Source organism: Pithys albifrons, chromosome 2, assembly GCF_047495875.1.
Source record: "Pithys albifrons albifrons isolate INPA30051 chromosome 2, PitAlb_v1, whole genome shotgun sequence".
NCBI lineage: Eukaryota > Metazoa > Chordata > Aves > Passeriformes > Thamnophilidae > Pithys > Pithys albifrons.
The window spans coordinates 110,882,374-110,897,877 of record NC_092459.1 but is presented as its reverse complement, the minus strand read 5'-3'; the positions used below and the strand labels follow the sequence as shown (position 1 = coordinate 110,897,877).

Sequence of the window (15,504 nt, the reverse complement as noted above, 5' to 3'; positions counted from 1 at the left end):
CCACAATAGTTTCTTTTGCTGTTCTTTAGTCTGGGAAAAAAACCCCAAATTCATGTTATAAGTAAAAAAGAAACTGATGTTGTAGCAATGGCTGAGGGTGCAATAAAAGTGTGATCTAAATAGTTAGAGGGTGAAAGTTAAAGGAAGCATGACACATGTGGGTCTGCTTTTCTGTTTTTCTCCTTGCACTAGGCCTGCTCTCTCTTCTCTCATGCAGGTATTCAGAAGGTCCTTCCCTGCCTTCTCAATAACTAGGCTGGCCTCATCACCTCTGACAGACTTGCAGATGCTTTTCAACACTGAATTCCTTTGGCCAAGATCTTCCCACTGCTGCCAAGAAGCAGACACCTGAAAACCTTTGTTCAGAAGCACTGCCTATGAGGTTAGAGACCCTATTGATATAGTCTGGTACAAATAACAGAGCTCTTCCATAAATGAGCATCATCTGCCTGAGAAAACACCATTCATAGGTGAGCAGCCATACACTTAACAGGGCACAAGTTAAAATGACAGGGCCATAGACTGATAAAACATTTTAGTTTTATTAAAAAGTGGCAGTTACATCCCTTCTTTGGGAAGCTGGACAAGTTTCTGGTGTTTGCTTGTGTGGGGAGGGTATTTTTTCTCTTTTCCTGTGCCCTTGGGTATTTTTGGGTTAGTGGGCTCTGAAAGCAAAAGTAAGCAGTGACAAGCAGCAATTATCAAGAAAGCAGGCTGGGCCAACAGTGTATCTTTTTACCATGAGTCTTCCTTCCTCAGAATGACACACCAGGCTTCAGCCACACTGTCAGCGTGCAGGAGAGACAGGAAATGCCTGCCAGAAGCTGATTTCCACAGCCTCAGATGGACATGATGATCCAGTGTCTCCAAGCTGTCCCTGCAAGGCTATGTTTTCTTTGGGATACACAACACATGGCAACAGACCTTCAGGCTCATTAGCTGAGTTACAGGTATAATTAAGCAGAATTGAAGAGAAGCTTTAGGTCCAGGTTTATTATTAGGCTAAGAGATCTGAATAAGAATTCTTAAGGATAAGGTACCTTCTTAGTCTACAAACAGAGTTTTAGAAGTTTTGAAGTAGCACTTGGAAACATTGATGTGCACCAGGAACAGTTTACATGCAGAGCTGACATTAACTTGACTTTCAACTCCTGCCTCGAGTTTAAGATGTAGAAATTTGTTTGATAACGTCAGACACAAATACAAGGATTGATCAGGCACACTGATCCTATTGAATAATAACATTTATTTCAGTTACAGCAAGCACAAAGTTTCTCTTATATTACTAAGACACAGAATCAAGGGCTGAATATGTTGCTGGAGGTTAAAAAACAAAAACCTGATCAAACCCATTTCAATCAGTAGTTTACATAACCAGTCCATGGGTCCTTTCCTGGAAGATTCTTAATTTAAATACAGTTCTCTATATGACACCTTAGCAACTGATTTGGAGATCTAAACAAAGGGAAGCAATGGTCCTAGTGCAGATTCTTGTGGAGAAATTGAGGTAAGTTCAAAGTTGGGTTATAAAGTTGAAGTGAAATTGTTTCATGTTTGACATACTGTGGGAAGAGACTTTGTCCTCATACTACTGTCATAGAGTTGTACTTGCTTTCCACATGGTGATTCCATAGTTGTCTGCATTCTTCCCTCCCTTAATGCTGACAGATTATAAAGGAGTGGATCAGGAGTTCAAGCGAGTTGATTTCTTTCCTTAAATCTATGGCATTACTTGTATAGATGAACAAGCAATAAAAAGATCTGGTAAGGAAGAAAGTGTAAAGCTTGTCTGGGGAAGACTGAAATATATGAAAATCCTGAAACACAACACAGGCTGAATGGAGGGTGACTGATTGAGCTCCTCACAGTCAGCCAGTGAAGACTCTGTCCCTGTTAATGGTGAAATTCTCAGTATCAGCTATGGCAGCAGAGAAAGTCATGAAGATAGACTGTTTACTCAAAGCAGTACACACTAATATGGCATGTTCTATGTTATAATTTAGTAAAATATTACCACAAGTGTAAAAATGTTAGTTTTTTAGTGCCCACTATAGAATTCAAAATTCCTACCCATCCTCACCCTAACCCATGAGCCTCAGGACACCTTTCTGGATGGTACTGCTTTCTCTCAGTGAAATGCTGAAGTTCCTGTTCTGAGTAACTAATTTCAGTTCTCTGTCTTCTCCCTGGCAGATCATCTTTATTTTCCAGTCCGAGCAACTGTCTGGATTGCTTTGATCCACTCTGTACGCTCTGTGGATGAGGCTGCTTGCAAGTAATAGTGGATTTCATTTGCTGTGATGATTTCAAAGAGGATGTTGTCCACATCATACTTCTTGGCTACAAGGAAGAAATCAAGAAGTCAGCTATGAGAGAATAAGTTCTTGTACTTACAAAGTTGCCTCCTTTACACATTGTAAGGGGATCTCCTTCTTTTCTGCAGCTGAGCCTGATCAGTGCCTTCTTTTTGACCAGCCTTCCCTAAAGAACCGACAAAGCACAGGATTCCCTGTTGCTCCTTTTAACATAATATCCATATCCTACCCCAGTAACTCAGAAGAGAGACCAGTTACTAGAACTACCAAGTCATTGTACATATATTGCTTTTGAGTAAAAAAACACTCATGATTTCAGGCAGATTGTAAGAATGTACCAAAAACTTATGACACAGCTCATATGATATGGTTCCTTACTGTCTGGCATATCTTCCACTGCAGTCACCACACAGCCTCTCAAGTGAATTGCTCCCAGTGGTTCTTCTCCCTGAAATCAAAATGAAATGCAACACTTGTGAAACTGTTCACATGTTAATAGCTGGCTACAGTTCCAGAATGGAAACAAAACCATTTTAATTAGTAGGTTGCCTGGGAAAAACGAGATTCTCAGTCTGTGTGTGATGTGAAGGGTGAGTGGTGTGGTAGGGGGAAGACTTGCAAACAAACAGGGAATCACTTCTGGGATTTAGAATTCAGGATCTGCAGAGTATTTTGCAAGGGAACAGGTAGGTCAGACACTCCTCAGTGTTGATTCTCCAGTGTCTAGGCTGCCTCTGCCAAGGAGGACATCACAGCATAAAGCATTTATAACCCACAGCAGCACTGCTGCTGCAGCAGTGCAGGATGAGATAAAACCTGTGGGCTGAATCAACCCAAATGCCAGTTTTTGAGGGACACTCCTTGCCAGCAAAGCTCCTTCCTTTCTTAGTGCAGGGTTTGGCCTGTTAGGATCATGGAGCAAATAACTCAAATTATAAACTGAACAAATACCATATTGTGATCGTTTGCACTTTGTTTTGATCAAGCGAGAGCACACATTAATTCTAATTAATTGCAAATAAGAGGTGAGAGTACAGTTCAATGTTACTTGTTTGGTCTGGGTGGCCCTTGCCACACTGAATTTGGAAGCCCCAGAAACCATCCTTCACTCTGCTTTTCCAGAGGATGGCTAAGCTGTGTGAGCACAAACAGTCCCACTTGTCCTGCCTGGTCTTGCCTGTCTCACATTCCCATTTCCAATACAACATTCAGATATTTCTACAAGGTGCTGGCTTTAAAACAATCAGGGAAATAAACCAAATGTCTCTTACTCCAGCAGGATCATAGTAGTGAAGATATGCAGGATCATCTCTCAAAACAAACTTTCTCACTTTCCAGTTCTTCCTCCGATGTCCCTAGGAAAATTCAAGAGCAGGAATGTCATGAACTGCTTTGCCTGCATGCAAAGCTTACCCACACATGAGAACAGGCAAATACAAAGGGGAGAAAAGCTGAATATTTTGCACGGAAAGTACTCACTGGAGTAGGACTTGAACCTGGCTTTTCTACATTGTTTTGCACAACAATGGGACTATCACATTGTTTTCTCTCTCTCTCTCTTTTTTTTTTTTTTTTTAAAGCAGAAATGCTTCGACATGGGAGATTCCCTTAAACACATCATGCAGTCTGGTAGTTTTGACATTCTCATGAGGTCTAAGAGAACTGGGTTTAAATGCCTGCCTGAAAATATCTGCAAAGTGCTTTGCAGGAAGGTACCTTGAACTGTTGGCAAGAATGAGCTGAAAGTCCTTCTGTCCCTGCAAAGATAACAACAAAAAATGCTTATCTAGCTTAAGCACCCTGGAGGGCTCGTGGCTGAGAAGCTCAAGTAGAATAACACCACCCTCTGCTATGGATGTAGGAGCCTCACTGTCTGTTTTCAAGACTGAAAGTATGGGTGTGGAAAGTCTAGATCTGCTGAAACTATCCTCGGCAGAAGCAGGGAGCCTCCCAAGCAGTGACCCACAACACACTGAGGGTGACAAAATGCAGACTAACAGTGGTGGAAGATTGTCATGAATCACTTCCTCTCAGCATTTCAAAATACTAGTTTCTCCATCAGCTACACTGTTTGCAAGGAAGCTCTTACTAACTAGGAAGGGTAAAAGAACAGCAAGACGTGGATCTAATTTCTTCCATTGCTTTTGAGTAACCTGATTGAGCAAGAGAAATACACGTGAACACCACCAAAAAGTTCACAGGTCCTCAAGGACTATTTTAGCAGCAAAGGTTCAGACTTGATATTAGGAAACATTTCTTTAGAGAGTAGGTGGTCAAACACTGCAACAAGTCAGGTCAGTCCTGAAGCTGTCAGATAATTGTTGTAGGTCCCTTCCATCTGAACTATTCTATTCACTGAAGAATCCTGGTTTTGCCTTCACTCATATCTGCTTGCATTGTCTTTGGGAAGCAAGGCACTTACCATGACATTCACTGATTGCTTAAAGTTTTACTAAAAAGGAAGGTATATAGTTATCTTCTGTCTTTTAGATCAAACATTAGTGACTGAAAGGACTCCTTTGCTCAGGGATGCTGAAAAAGCCTGCGAAAACTGGCAACTGAATCCAGCTGTGTGTCCAGAGGGACACAGGAGTGGCATCCTTTCCACCTGGGTTCAATTTTGCATTGTACCAAGGACTTGTCACATCTCCTGCAGTAGCACTCTTTCCTGATTAAAGCTATCAGCTGTTTTATTTTGTGGTAAGAGCAATAAACCTTGCAATGTTGGGCAAGAGTCCTGCTGCCAGGCTACAGCAAATGTTCTTTGTGCAAAGGCAGGAGGGACCGAGCGGGCAATACTGACCTGTTTCAGCAAACAACCTTGTTTGACAATTGTGCCTCTGAATTCCTCTTTCAGGACCACATCATCATCACTGGAATATCCCTCACAGAAAAACCCACTGTCTGGCTGTAAGACCACAAGAGAAAATTCAGAAGTTACAGAGTTGCTGCGTGCTTATGTACATGTGCCAATCTGGCTTCTCTCTGGCTTCCCTTCACTCAAGTTTTTGTCACCCCCCAAAAAAAATTATATATATGTCTATAAAAATCAATGCTTTTGCTGGAAAGATCTCCTGGTGAAATTGAGGAGCTCTCCAAGTCCCCATGGAAGCATTTCAGTGTGAAGTAGGACTGCACTTCTATGATATCAAGTCAGACATTGACCTGCTGTGGCCTTCTCACACCACATTGGTATTTGACTGTGATTGTGATATTGCAATTTCTTCAAATGAGTCCACAGAATATAAAGCAATAAGTGGAAAAGATGGGGTGGGATACCCAGGACAGGTGTTAGTGGGGGAATATTAAAACCTTTTACTTCTTTACTTGCAGACAAACTGTGTGTGTGTGTATGCACACTCACACTGAGTCAGATTTGATGGCTCTGCACAAAAATGTATCTGCAGCTTGAGCCACTCTGTGAAGCCTCATGATAATAAATTACTCTTCCCTTCCACTGAATCATCAGAGACACCCATAGTTAAATTCAGGTCACTGGGTGCAATTACCAGGAACTAAGTCTAAGTTAAAAAGAACCCAGCTTGGTTTCAAGACTCAATCCACACTTAGAAGGGTGTCAGAAAAAAAAAGTCCTAGTCACAACTATTAAAGTGAGCCAGCTCCTTCTGGGCTGGGAGAAACACAACTGACATGGATCTCTCCATTTCTGTCCAATCTTTCCTCCAGGATTTAAGAAGTCTGAGACAAGAAAGCCCCCAGAATACAATGCTCACAAAGTAATAGTAGGCATCACTGAGATCTAAGAAGGGGGTGTCTGAGAGCCCCTCAGCAGCAGCCTTGGATGTGTCCCCAGCAGGCTGGAGATAGCCTTCACTCAGGAGGGAAGAGGCAAGCAGGAGACCTTCTCTGCGATTCCGGATGGAGTTGCTGGACACCAACCAGTCAATCACACAGGTGCCTGGTTAGAAAGGAACAAAATATCAGGCAAAAACCAAGACAGACAGAAAGAACTCTAAAAATAGAGAGGCAACAAGCCCACTCCACCTGTTCATCAATCTTCTGAAAGATGTTCTTAGCAAAACCACAGGGAACTAATCTGGAAAGGTTCTGATGTCATCGAATGAGGTACAGCCTTTCGGGCCATCCGCTCTGAAATACTGTGCCTGAGGGAGAAGGGAGCTGGGAGGGGATGCAGGGCTGGGCTGGGAAGCCTCATGGACAGGGACTGGGGAATCATGGAGGACAGCCAAGCCTGGAAAAGACAGCCTTCCAGGCTGCTCTGTTACTGACACAGTGCTGTTGAAACAGGGAGACTTTCATAGAACCATTAAAGTTGGAAAAGACCTCCAAGATCATCAGCTCAACCACTAATCCAGCACTGCTATTCCTACCACTAAGCCATGTCCCTTAGTGCTACTTCTACAGGTTTTTTGAACACCCACAGATGTGACTTGGAGCAGAACAGGAATTACAACACAACACTGTTTGGTGATGAAAACTTCAGAATGGAATAATGCTTCTGGAGTTTAGTGTTTTACACACTTCTCAGAGGCAGAAAAAAAAATTATTTACTTCAATCTTTCTGAAACTGGTTAAATTTCATCCTGTCTTGCTTACCATGGTCATAACTGAAAACTTTTTCAAGATCCATCCTTTGAGCACTTCCTGGCTTGGTCAAGAAAATACCTGCCAGATTTTCCTCTCAAACTTCTCTGTGCTCTACAAAGCTTGGAGCTGTTTTATCTGTCTTTTAGCTTCTCAACCCTGTGCTCCCTTTATTGTATGGAAAAAAGGGACAAGAGCTCCTTACCTGTAAAGCAGTGATTGAACACTTTTTTGTCTTTTTCTAGCTTCAACTCCTTTATTCCTGTTTCAGGATCTTTCATTGAGATGTACAAAGCACTGTGTGTAGAAAGAACCACAGACTGTTACGAAATAAAAATGTCATTGTCATTCATGGGGTCTTTATGTTTCCTTGGCACATGGCTCTCTGCAGAGACCCTAATGGCTTAGTTTCACCTCCTGAAAAATTCAAGTTGAAAAGCCTGGAGGTCTCACTACATCACTGTTGCAGCTGGAGGAGCAGTGGGTGGAGGGCACAAATGGCTCACCACATCCCCCTGCTTTGAGAATGCAACCACTTGTGGTGACTGTAGCGTGAAGAGAGAAACACCCACTGCTGAGGCATGTTCACAGCCTTAGTGCAAGCACAATTCACTGCTGTGCTGTTCTGAGTTCCCCCAAAAGTCCTGGGCTGAGAAGAAAACCTGTCACTGTGATGTCCCCAACACTTGCATGCTCTGAGACCCTAAGTAACCTCAATGAACTTTAGACCTCTGAAATTACAAGCGGGACAAAATACTAAATGTCACAGGTGAAGCCCTTTGACCTGATCCTCTGAGAAAACCTGTGAAGGCAGATTTAGTTGGATTCTGGCCCTGTGCAATTTTACTGTCTTATAAGGAGCACTGCAGGCTCATTTGTATCTCAGTGTTTACTTCTCAGAGGCAGAAAATAATTTGTCTGTCATTTTTTAAAGTACTAACATACAGCTTCCTGTGCATGCCCTTTATTCTCCTCTTCTCCCTTTGACAATTCCGTGTTCTCTGGCAGGCATCCTCTTCCCTTACTATCCAAAAACTAGGCTATCATCAGCATTTCTCCAGAGAGCAAACAAAGGATCTAAAATATTTTTGCAATAAATTATATATTGTATAAAAATTCCACTTTTGGAACAATGACACTTTGGCTGGGGTCTGTGCTTGCACTGCAGTGCACCCAGAAATTTCCTTGTCAGCAAAATTCTTTGATAAATAAGCATGTACTGGTAAGGGATGACATATTAAAAATTAGCTTCTCAGTTTTGATTCTTAGCTCATTTCTGCAACACTTTAGACTCTGGGCCACGAGGTAGCATGGACAGACATGGCTGTCCCAGGGCAAGGTTACATGTCTGACACACTGCCTGCAGATGGAAGGAAATGGGAGAGCAGAGCTACAAGAACAAACCTCAGGTTGATTGTTTCAGGCAGTCTGATAGATTTCCTTGTGGATTTTCGGGCAAACCTTTGGCCTCCATCTAGGCAATGAATTGCTTTCTTGATATCCCTCACCCAGGCATCTCTCTCCTCCAGGTAGGCAGCTTGAAAGAAGTGCTCCTGCTGCTTGGTGGCAGTGAGCTTGAAGACAAACTGAAATGATAAATTATGTTTTCTTTAAAAAAAGTTACTTTGGTGTAGCCAGTTGTGCATGATTAACCAAGTACCCCCACAAAACACAGCCTGCCTGTGCCTAAGGGACTATGGGAAGTGCTTTAGAGACACGGTTCTCATAGAATCATAGAATTGATTGGGTTGAAAAAGACCTGCAAGATCATCAAATCCAACCCTTGGTCCAACTCTAGTCCATTTACGAGATCATGGCACTGAGTGCCACGTCCAATCTCAGTTGAAAAACCTCCAGGGATGGGGAATCCACCACCTCTCTGGGCAGGCCATTCCAATACCTGATTACTCTCTATGGAAAGAAGTTTTTTCTGATCTCCAACTTCAATTTCCCCTGGCAGAGCTTAAGCCCCTGCCCCCTTGTCCTATTGCTGAGTGCCTGGGAGAAGAGACCAACCCCCACTTGGCTAGAACTTCCCTTCAGGTAGTTAATCTACAAAAACTCTGAAGGAAAATATGAACAAGCACTGCAGGGAACTGAATCCTTTTGTTACTTCCCTGTGAGTGATCCTGACCTTGTCACCACAGCCAAGGTGAGTGGCACTGCTCTAGCTGCTGCTCCTAATTTTTGCTGGAAGTTCATCACAGCTAACAGGTTGAAGCACCCAGGCCCTGCAGACTTACAATGGGTGTAAACTTGTCTTAGTGTTTAGAGACATGTGAACAGTCTGAAGGAGGAAAAACACGCCCCATCATATTGCTCAGCTACTGACTCACAAGGAGAGAAAAGGTCACAGTCACACTCGAGAGTAACTGAACACATTTGTAGTCTAGAAGACATTTAAGGGCTTTGTAGGGAGATGATACACCCAACCCTTGGTTAGACCTTAGGATCACTACCTGTCTAAACACACTGCAACAATGAAAAGACTATTTCCCAAAAATGAGAAATGATCTTTCATAGGTAGTTGTGAACAGAAAAAATAACACCAACCTGAAAAAACAAACAAACAGAAAAAACCCCACCCCACAAACTTCACACTGTTTGAACTAATTTCCATCCAGATTATGGCCAACAGGAAAAATTCTGACACCCTGGAACTGTGCATAAATCAAATGGACTTTCATGGAAGAGAGGTTTCAAACTTACAAAACAGTGGGTCCTCAAAAATCCAATTCAGACAGAAAAGTAACCATTTTTTATCTGTCACTGCTCAGATTTCCAGCAACACCCACCTTTTCTATTATGCAGTAAAGAGTAACATAATGAAAATCAATATACGGCGCATGAGAAAAGCAAACAGACAGATCCCTCTAAATCCCGATATCCAAGTTGTGCTAACACAGCAGATTAACAAAATGAAATGCCAAAGCATTAAGACCTTTTTTACCAAAAGAAAAAAATCTGCCTTCTCCAAAAACCTGAGAGAAAATGCACAGTGAAATGCTAGAAGAGAGTTTTTATTTCCAATATACTGAGGAGACTGGGAAAGCCCTTTCTCTTAACTTTAGCTTCTATAAAGCAAGGCTTCCAAACCTCATGTGAAATTGGTGGAGAGGTTGACACTCCAATCCTAGAAATGACCAAACCTCCCTCTGATGATACATACCTGTTTGTGCTTTTGAGAAAATTAGACCATACAGGATAACTCTATCCAAAGAAAAGCCACGGGGAAAACAGAAAAAGCTGAAGCATAGCAGAATTAACATTACATTAAGCAATGATCAAACATCAAATCAATAACAGTGAATCCATTTTGAAATATAATCTCAAAATGTGCCGTTTGGAAAGGAATGGTTTGCGAGAAAAACTCATTTTCTACCATTATAATGTAGGATCTGGGATACTCTTGATCATAGCACCCTTCTCCCCATGCATCATACCTCGTGTAGAGTTAGAAGTGCTGTGCTGAAGCTTGTTAATTAGATAATTAGCACAGGATTAACAGCAATCTTTATTCTCTACTGCCTCAAAGAGATCTTGTAAATAGAGCCTCTTTCTCTTAACAGACAAGTCTAAAACAACTCAGAAAGAACGAAGGGGTTTTTTTGTTTTCTGCATGAAGAAAATTAATTAGTAAAAGAAATAAAATGGGGAAAAAGTAAAGTCAGCAGATTCGAATCTAACATGAGGGACCCTGACTCCACTTACTACAAAACCAAAAGACAGATATCTCATTTTATCCATATAAGAAAGTGAACGTTTCTGCCTCATGGAGTCTCTCACACTTTTTTTTCTGATTTTCTAATACTCTTAGAAAAGTTCAGGCATCCCTATGGTAAGTTGCTTTAAACTGGGTAATCTTCCAGATTTTTGGGAATCCCTTTGTCAGAGGGATTCCTGGGGATAATAATGCTTATTTGATGAAAACAAGTTGACAAAATAACAAATTACTGGTTAAAGATATGTTTCTTTGGTCATACTAGAAATCTGGACTACTATTTTTCAGGAAGCCTATAATGCAGCACAGCATTTATCCCTTCCTGTCTGAGCAAGGTCTTTGACAAAAACAAAATGCTTCCATTGGTCATGAATTAGTTTCCCATAGCTTCATTTTGTGGCACTTAGATTTATATTTAATAAAGGAGTTGTTGCCTTTCAGCTGCAAGGTGTCCTCACACTGATGAAATTCAGCTCCACTCTCTGACAGGCTCAGAGACTTAAAAAAACCCCTTAAAATGCCAAAATAAATAAGAAAACCAAAACAAACCCACTTCATTAATTAATCCTTTTGAAGTATCCTGAATTCAAATACAAAGGCTAAGCCTACTTGTGACCTTCTAAGGCAAGTGAGAGTCACCACTAGGATGAGTGCAAGGAATTTGTACCCACCAGCCTTTTGCCCCCTCAGTGCCTCCAGGATTACAGGCATACTGTCAAACCTTGCTATAAAAAAATTACTTACCATTCTTTTGCCAAAATCTTGGCATGGACTGTTTATAGAGCTCCCTTTTAGTGGGATCATCCCTTTGGGACTGCTGTCAGCCTTCCTCTTGTAGAATTCAATTCCATCTTCCAAAAGCACGACCCACATTGGCTTCCAGGTATTGAACATGCTGCCCTGCAAAAATAAATCCCTGTGCATGTTATGTCCAGTGAATCACTCTTCACATGATATCCAATGAAGATATGCCCTTCCAGGGAGTGTCTGACTGATGCTAAAGTAACCACAGTTAGTATCTCAAGGGGAAGGTACCCCAGCCTCACCCATCTTTCTAAGAAGTTAATAATTGTTGTTATTCTTCTGACCACCACTAATTTCCCCCTGCAGTCACCCTAGACATGAGTTTTGCAAACACTGCATTGCCTGCCACAGGAGGTGTTTCTCAGGAGTATCAATTAGCTCCAAACACTGTCTTCAAGAGGATGTAGTGGCAATGTTATGAATAATGCTCAAAATTTCTGAATGTGGACTGGCACGTTAGGACTGCAGTATCCTGGGCTGTATTTAGGACTTGATGCTACAACACAGTCAGGCTTCAGGCTTGTCTGATAAAAAACACACATCCCAGAGGATTTCTAGCCATATAAGAACAAACTCTGAGAGTAATGAATAGTTTAAGGGCCTGAAGACGCAGACCTCCAGCTGCTGTGGTGAGGAATTGAAGGACTTCATTTCATCTTTTAAAGCTTTTGCTTCCTATTCCTGAAACACAGCTGTTAAATGCAAGAAACACAGAGATAAATACAGGGTTGGACTCCACATATAGTGAAACTCACAACAAAACTCTCAGAGACTCTGAGAAAAACAATTAACTGCCAGAATTACTATGACTTTTGCGCTCCAGCTGCATGAACTCTCTGGTCCTGCCTGCAAGCAGCCTCAACAGAGATCACAATCCCAGACACCCAAGTGACTCAGTGCTCAGCCAAATGAACATTTAGATATGCTGAATACCAACAGTTCCCCTGAATAGTGACCAAAGAACAACCAGCATTGGTGGGCCCCAAATCAGAGGTCGTTCATCAGAAATATTAGCTTCCCTTCCTCTTTCTGTTACAAAGAGAGACCTAAATTTATCCTCCCCTGCCACATCTCCATTCACATCATCCCTGTCCTCTCAGACTGTGGTGTCTGAGCAGTGCTAAAGCTGCAGGTACAAGCAAGGCACTGTTGTGCTGTGCAAATGGCTTGTTGTGATTTGTTAAACTTGAGATCTGGCAGAGTTATTTACATTTGCATTTTGTATTTCTGCAGAAGGGAATAAGATAGAAACATGCCAAGTCTTTTATTTATTCTCCAAAAGAACCTATTGTCTGTCACATCCTTTTTTGCTGCCCTACCTTCTCCAAGAAAAAGCTTTTGCACTCCAAATCAGACCTTACATTCAATTACAGGGTAGGGAGGGAAAACCATCAGTCAAGATCTTATTAAGAGCAAGACCTGGACCTTCTTCTGCAGCCCTCACTGGAAGAAGATGGTGGCCCATAAGTGAATGCTACTTTTCAAAGGAAAGTTGCTGTTCTGGGTGTTCTCTCAAGAGTCAGCTAAAGGGGCAAACTACAAAAATGAGTCTCATCTGGTTTTTTTAATAAGCAATAAAAATTTACCATTTTTTAAATGTCCAAATTTACCCACTGGGTCGATTTTCTGCTATGAAATCAATGAAAATGATAAGACAAGAACTGTTGCAAATTCCCATTGTTTGTTACAATATTTCTGCTCATAGACAAGTCCAGTACTTCCTGATGACTGGACTTTAACATGCTCTGCCAATGGAAGCCACTGCAGATTTAAATAAAAGTTAAAGCCTTATCCTATGGGCTGTACCACAAAAAACTCCAGGACAGAGGTTACTATGGGGCAGCAACTGCCTTTCTAAAGAAGGGATGTGCCACACACTGCCTGGGGCCAAGGTGATCTGACCTCTTTAATCTCACTGTTCTTCCTTGATGTTTAACTCACTTAAGGGCACTGGAGTAAGCTGTGGCTGTTTCTAGCTGTTACTTGTTTTGCCAACCTTTCCCAGTACATTTGCCTACACCTCCCCAACCTGTTCAGAGTTAGTTTTCTCTTCCACTCAGCCCAAAACTACCCACTTACCTTCTTAACCAAGTAGCCCTCCCTTATGCGCCTTGGTTCTCGCTCCATGTCTTGGGCACTGCTTCTCTCTGCTCTGCCAGCACTGGCAGTTCAAGTTCCTCTGGCAGCCAAGTCTGTGAGGCAGTGCTTTTGCAGCACAGCTGTGTCATTTCACAAGTTCCTGACTGCTAATCACAAGCCCATTTCCTCTTACAGAATGAGAGAGAGAGGAAAATGCAGAAACACGTGTGTATTTATAGCCTGCCCCTAACAGCACACATAGCACTCCATGGTATCAACTACAGCCAGCCTTGATGACAGAATCCTGGGCAATTAAATAAGCACTGTGGTGCTCAGCCCCACTCTGGAAATACAACAACAAACAGGGAACTGTGCTGCTGCTCAGTGCATGCCAAAAGCATCTCAGAGACAGGTGTCCAGCTCCCCAGTGCTTTCACTTTGTGCTCTCTTCAAAATCTGATTCCCAGCAGGGGAGCATGTGTAGTCTGACAGCGAGGTTGAGGGTCCTTGCTTGGTTAATGAGGATTCATCCTCTGCTGACACAGGAAATTTGTTCATCATACTTGATCAGGTTTTGGAGTTCAGTGCTGAGGCCTCCCAAAGAGGTCAGCTGTCAAATAGGCATAAATGGATTAGACCAGTGCATTACATAAAACACGGACGGCAAATTGTCACTTTCTACAGGCATATTTTACTTGCCTGCAGAGTTTGTTTGGCTGTATTTGGGAATAAACAAGGTAAACCCATATTTTTTTTTATATATATCAGAGTCACAACCCCTCTTCCCCACAGAGAAGGAATTGGGGATATATAGGAGTCAATAAGGAGGCTGCTCCATTGTCAAGAGCTGTGGTCTCCCAAGCACAAGACTACAAATCACTTTTGCATCTAAGCCCACTCAAGTAAGGGTTGAGCCCAGGGTGACTCCATCTCTCACCTCTGCCACCTGTAAACATCCCCAAATAGGAGTTTTTTCAGACAGAAAGTCCTGCTTTCCATTTGCCTTTACTCAGAAGTACACAAAAGTCTGACAAGGTCTGTGATAGAGGATCAGAGGGTTAGCAGAGACTTTTTCTAGACGTTTCTCACTGATGCCTGTGTAGTGCTTCTCCCACAGATGAGACTCCACTCCTTCTTTAATTATCTGTATTAGTGCTTCACTTTCCCAACTGTTCAATGTTTCTCCTCCCTGCCTGAATTGAGATTTTCCTTTCCAGACCTTTCTCAACTAGTTGCTGCTCAAATGACACTTGTAGTCCCTCTGCAGGCAGAACCACCTATCTCAGATGAAACACTTTGGAGTGCATCATCTTTTTGTGATGATTTCATGTACAACTACAGTGTTTGGGATTTCTAAAGCCTGCGGTCTCAGGACATTGCTCCTTTGCTCCTGTAAATCATGCTACTGTAAGGACAGCCCTAGTTCCTGACCAAGCCAATCATCCATTAGGCAGTTTGCAAATCAAAGACTCCATATATGCTTTTCAGTTCTCTGGCTGTCAAGTATACTTGAAGTCAATGAACAGATTTTAAAATTATTAGAGACAGAAACTCTTGAAGAGCTAATAAAAGCTTCATGCTCTTTGGAACTAAAAGAAAAAATTACCAGTAAAAAAAGGATCAAAAAACTTGTGTCACATTAACAGTAGAGAATTTGCCTACCAGGTCCAGAACTTGGAAAGAACTGAAGATGCATCCCCAGAGAGATGATGATCGAGCTGGATTTTTGAGTTATATGTGAAGGCTCCTTTCATTTCCCACAAGCCTTAAAATGATGTTTGATGGACTGAGGAGATTGTAGACTCCTCTTCTATAAGGCCACTAATTCATTTTGCTTAGGAAGGTGAATTATTTCCTTCATCTTCCCTTTCATTCCAGTGGTTCCATCTTTGGGAAAAAGTTTGGGTTTTTTTTTTCTCGGATTAGATAACCCAAAAATATAGGTCACAACAACTCAAATTAAATACCTTTCACTGTGTGGTTGGAAGCCAAATTATCCCTTTATTAGCTGCCTTGAGG

The 15,504-nt window shown here is 42.0% G+C and overlaps 1 protein-coding gene across 1 annotated transcript; it reads right to left on the bottom strand.

Moving 5' to 3' along the window:
- Positions 1–1,226: 1,226 nt before the first annotated feature.
- On the bottom strand, positions 1,227–13,668 carry PLEK (pleckstrin). Its single transcript, XM_071582090.1, has 9 exons — positions 13,486–13,668; positions 11,347–11,502; positions 8,286–8,467; positions 7,087–7,178; positions 6,050–6,234; positions 5,119–5,223; positions 3,587–3,670; positions 2,694–2,763; positions 1,227–2,340 (listed from the first exon to the last, which is right to left on the bottom strand). The coding sequence occupies exons 1-9, from the start codon at positions 13,531–13,533 to the stop codon at positions 2,201–2,203; spliced, it is 1,062 nt and encodes a 353-aa protein (XP_071438191.1). The 5' UTR covers positions 13,534–13,668; the 3' UTR covers positions 1,227–2,200.
- Between the last annotated feature and the right edge of the window lie 1,836 nt (positions 13,669–15,504).

Bases quoted from the DNA above. Each gene is read 5' to 3' on its own strand.
- PLEK (XM_071582090.1), bottom strand. From the start codon at position 13,533: ATGGAGCGAGAACCAAGGCGCATAAGGGAGGGCTACTTGGTTAAGAAG. The intron at 7,179-8,285 runs GTTTGTTCTTGT...TTCTACACACAG, and splicing joins CCTGAAACAATCAACCTGAG to TGCTTTGTACATCTCAATGA. The intron at 3,671-5,118 runs GTCAGTATTGCC...GAATTTTCCTAG, and splicing joins AAGGTTGTTTGCTGAAACAG to GGACATCGGAGGAAGAACTG.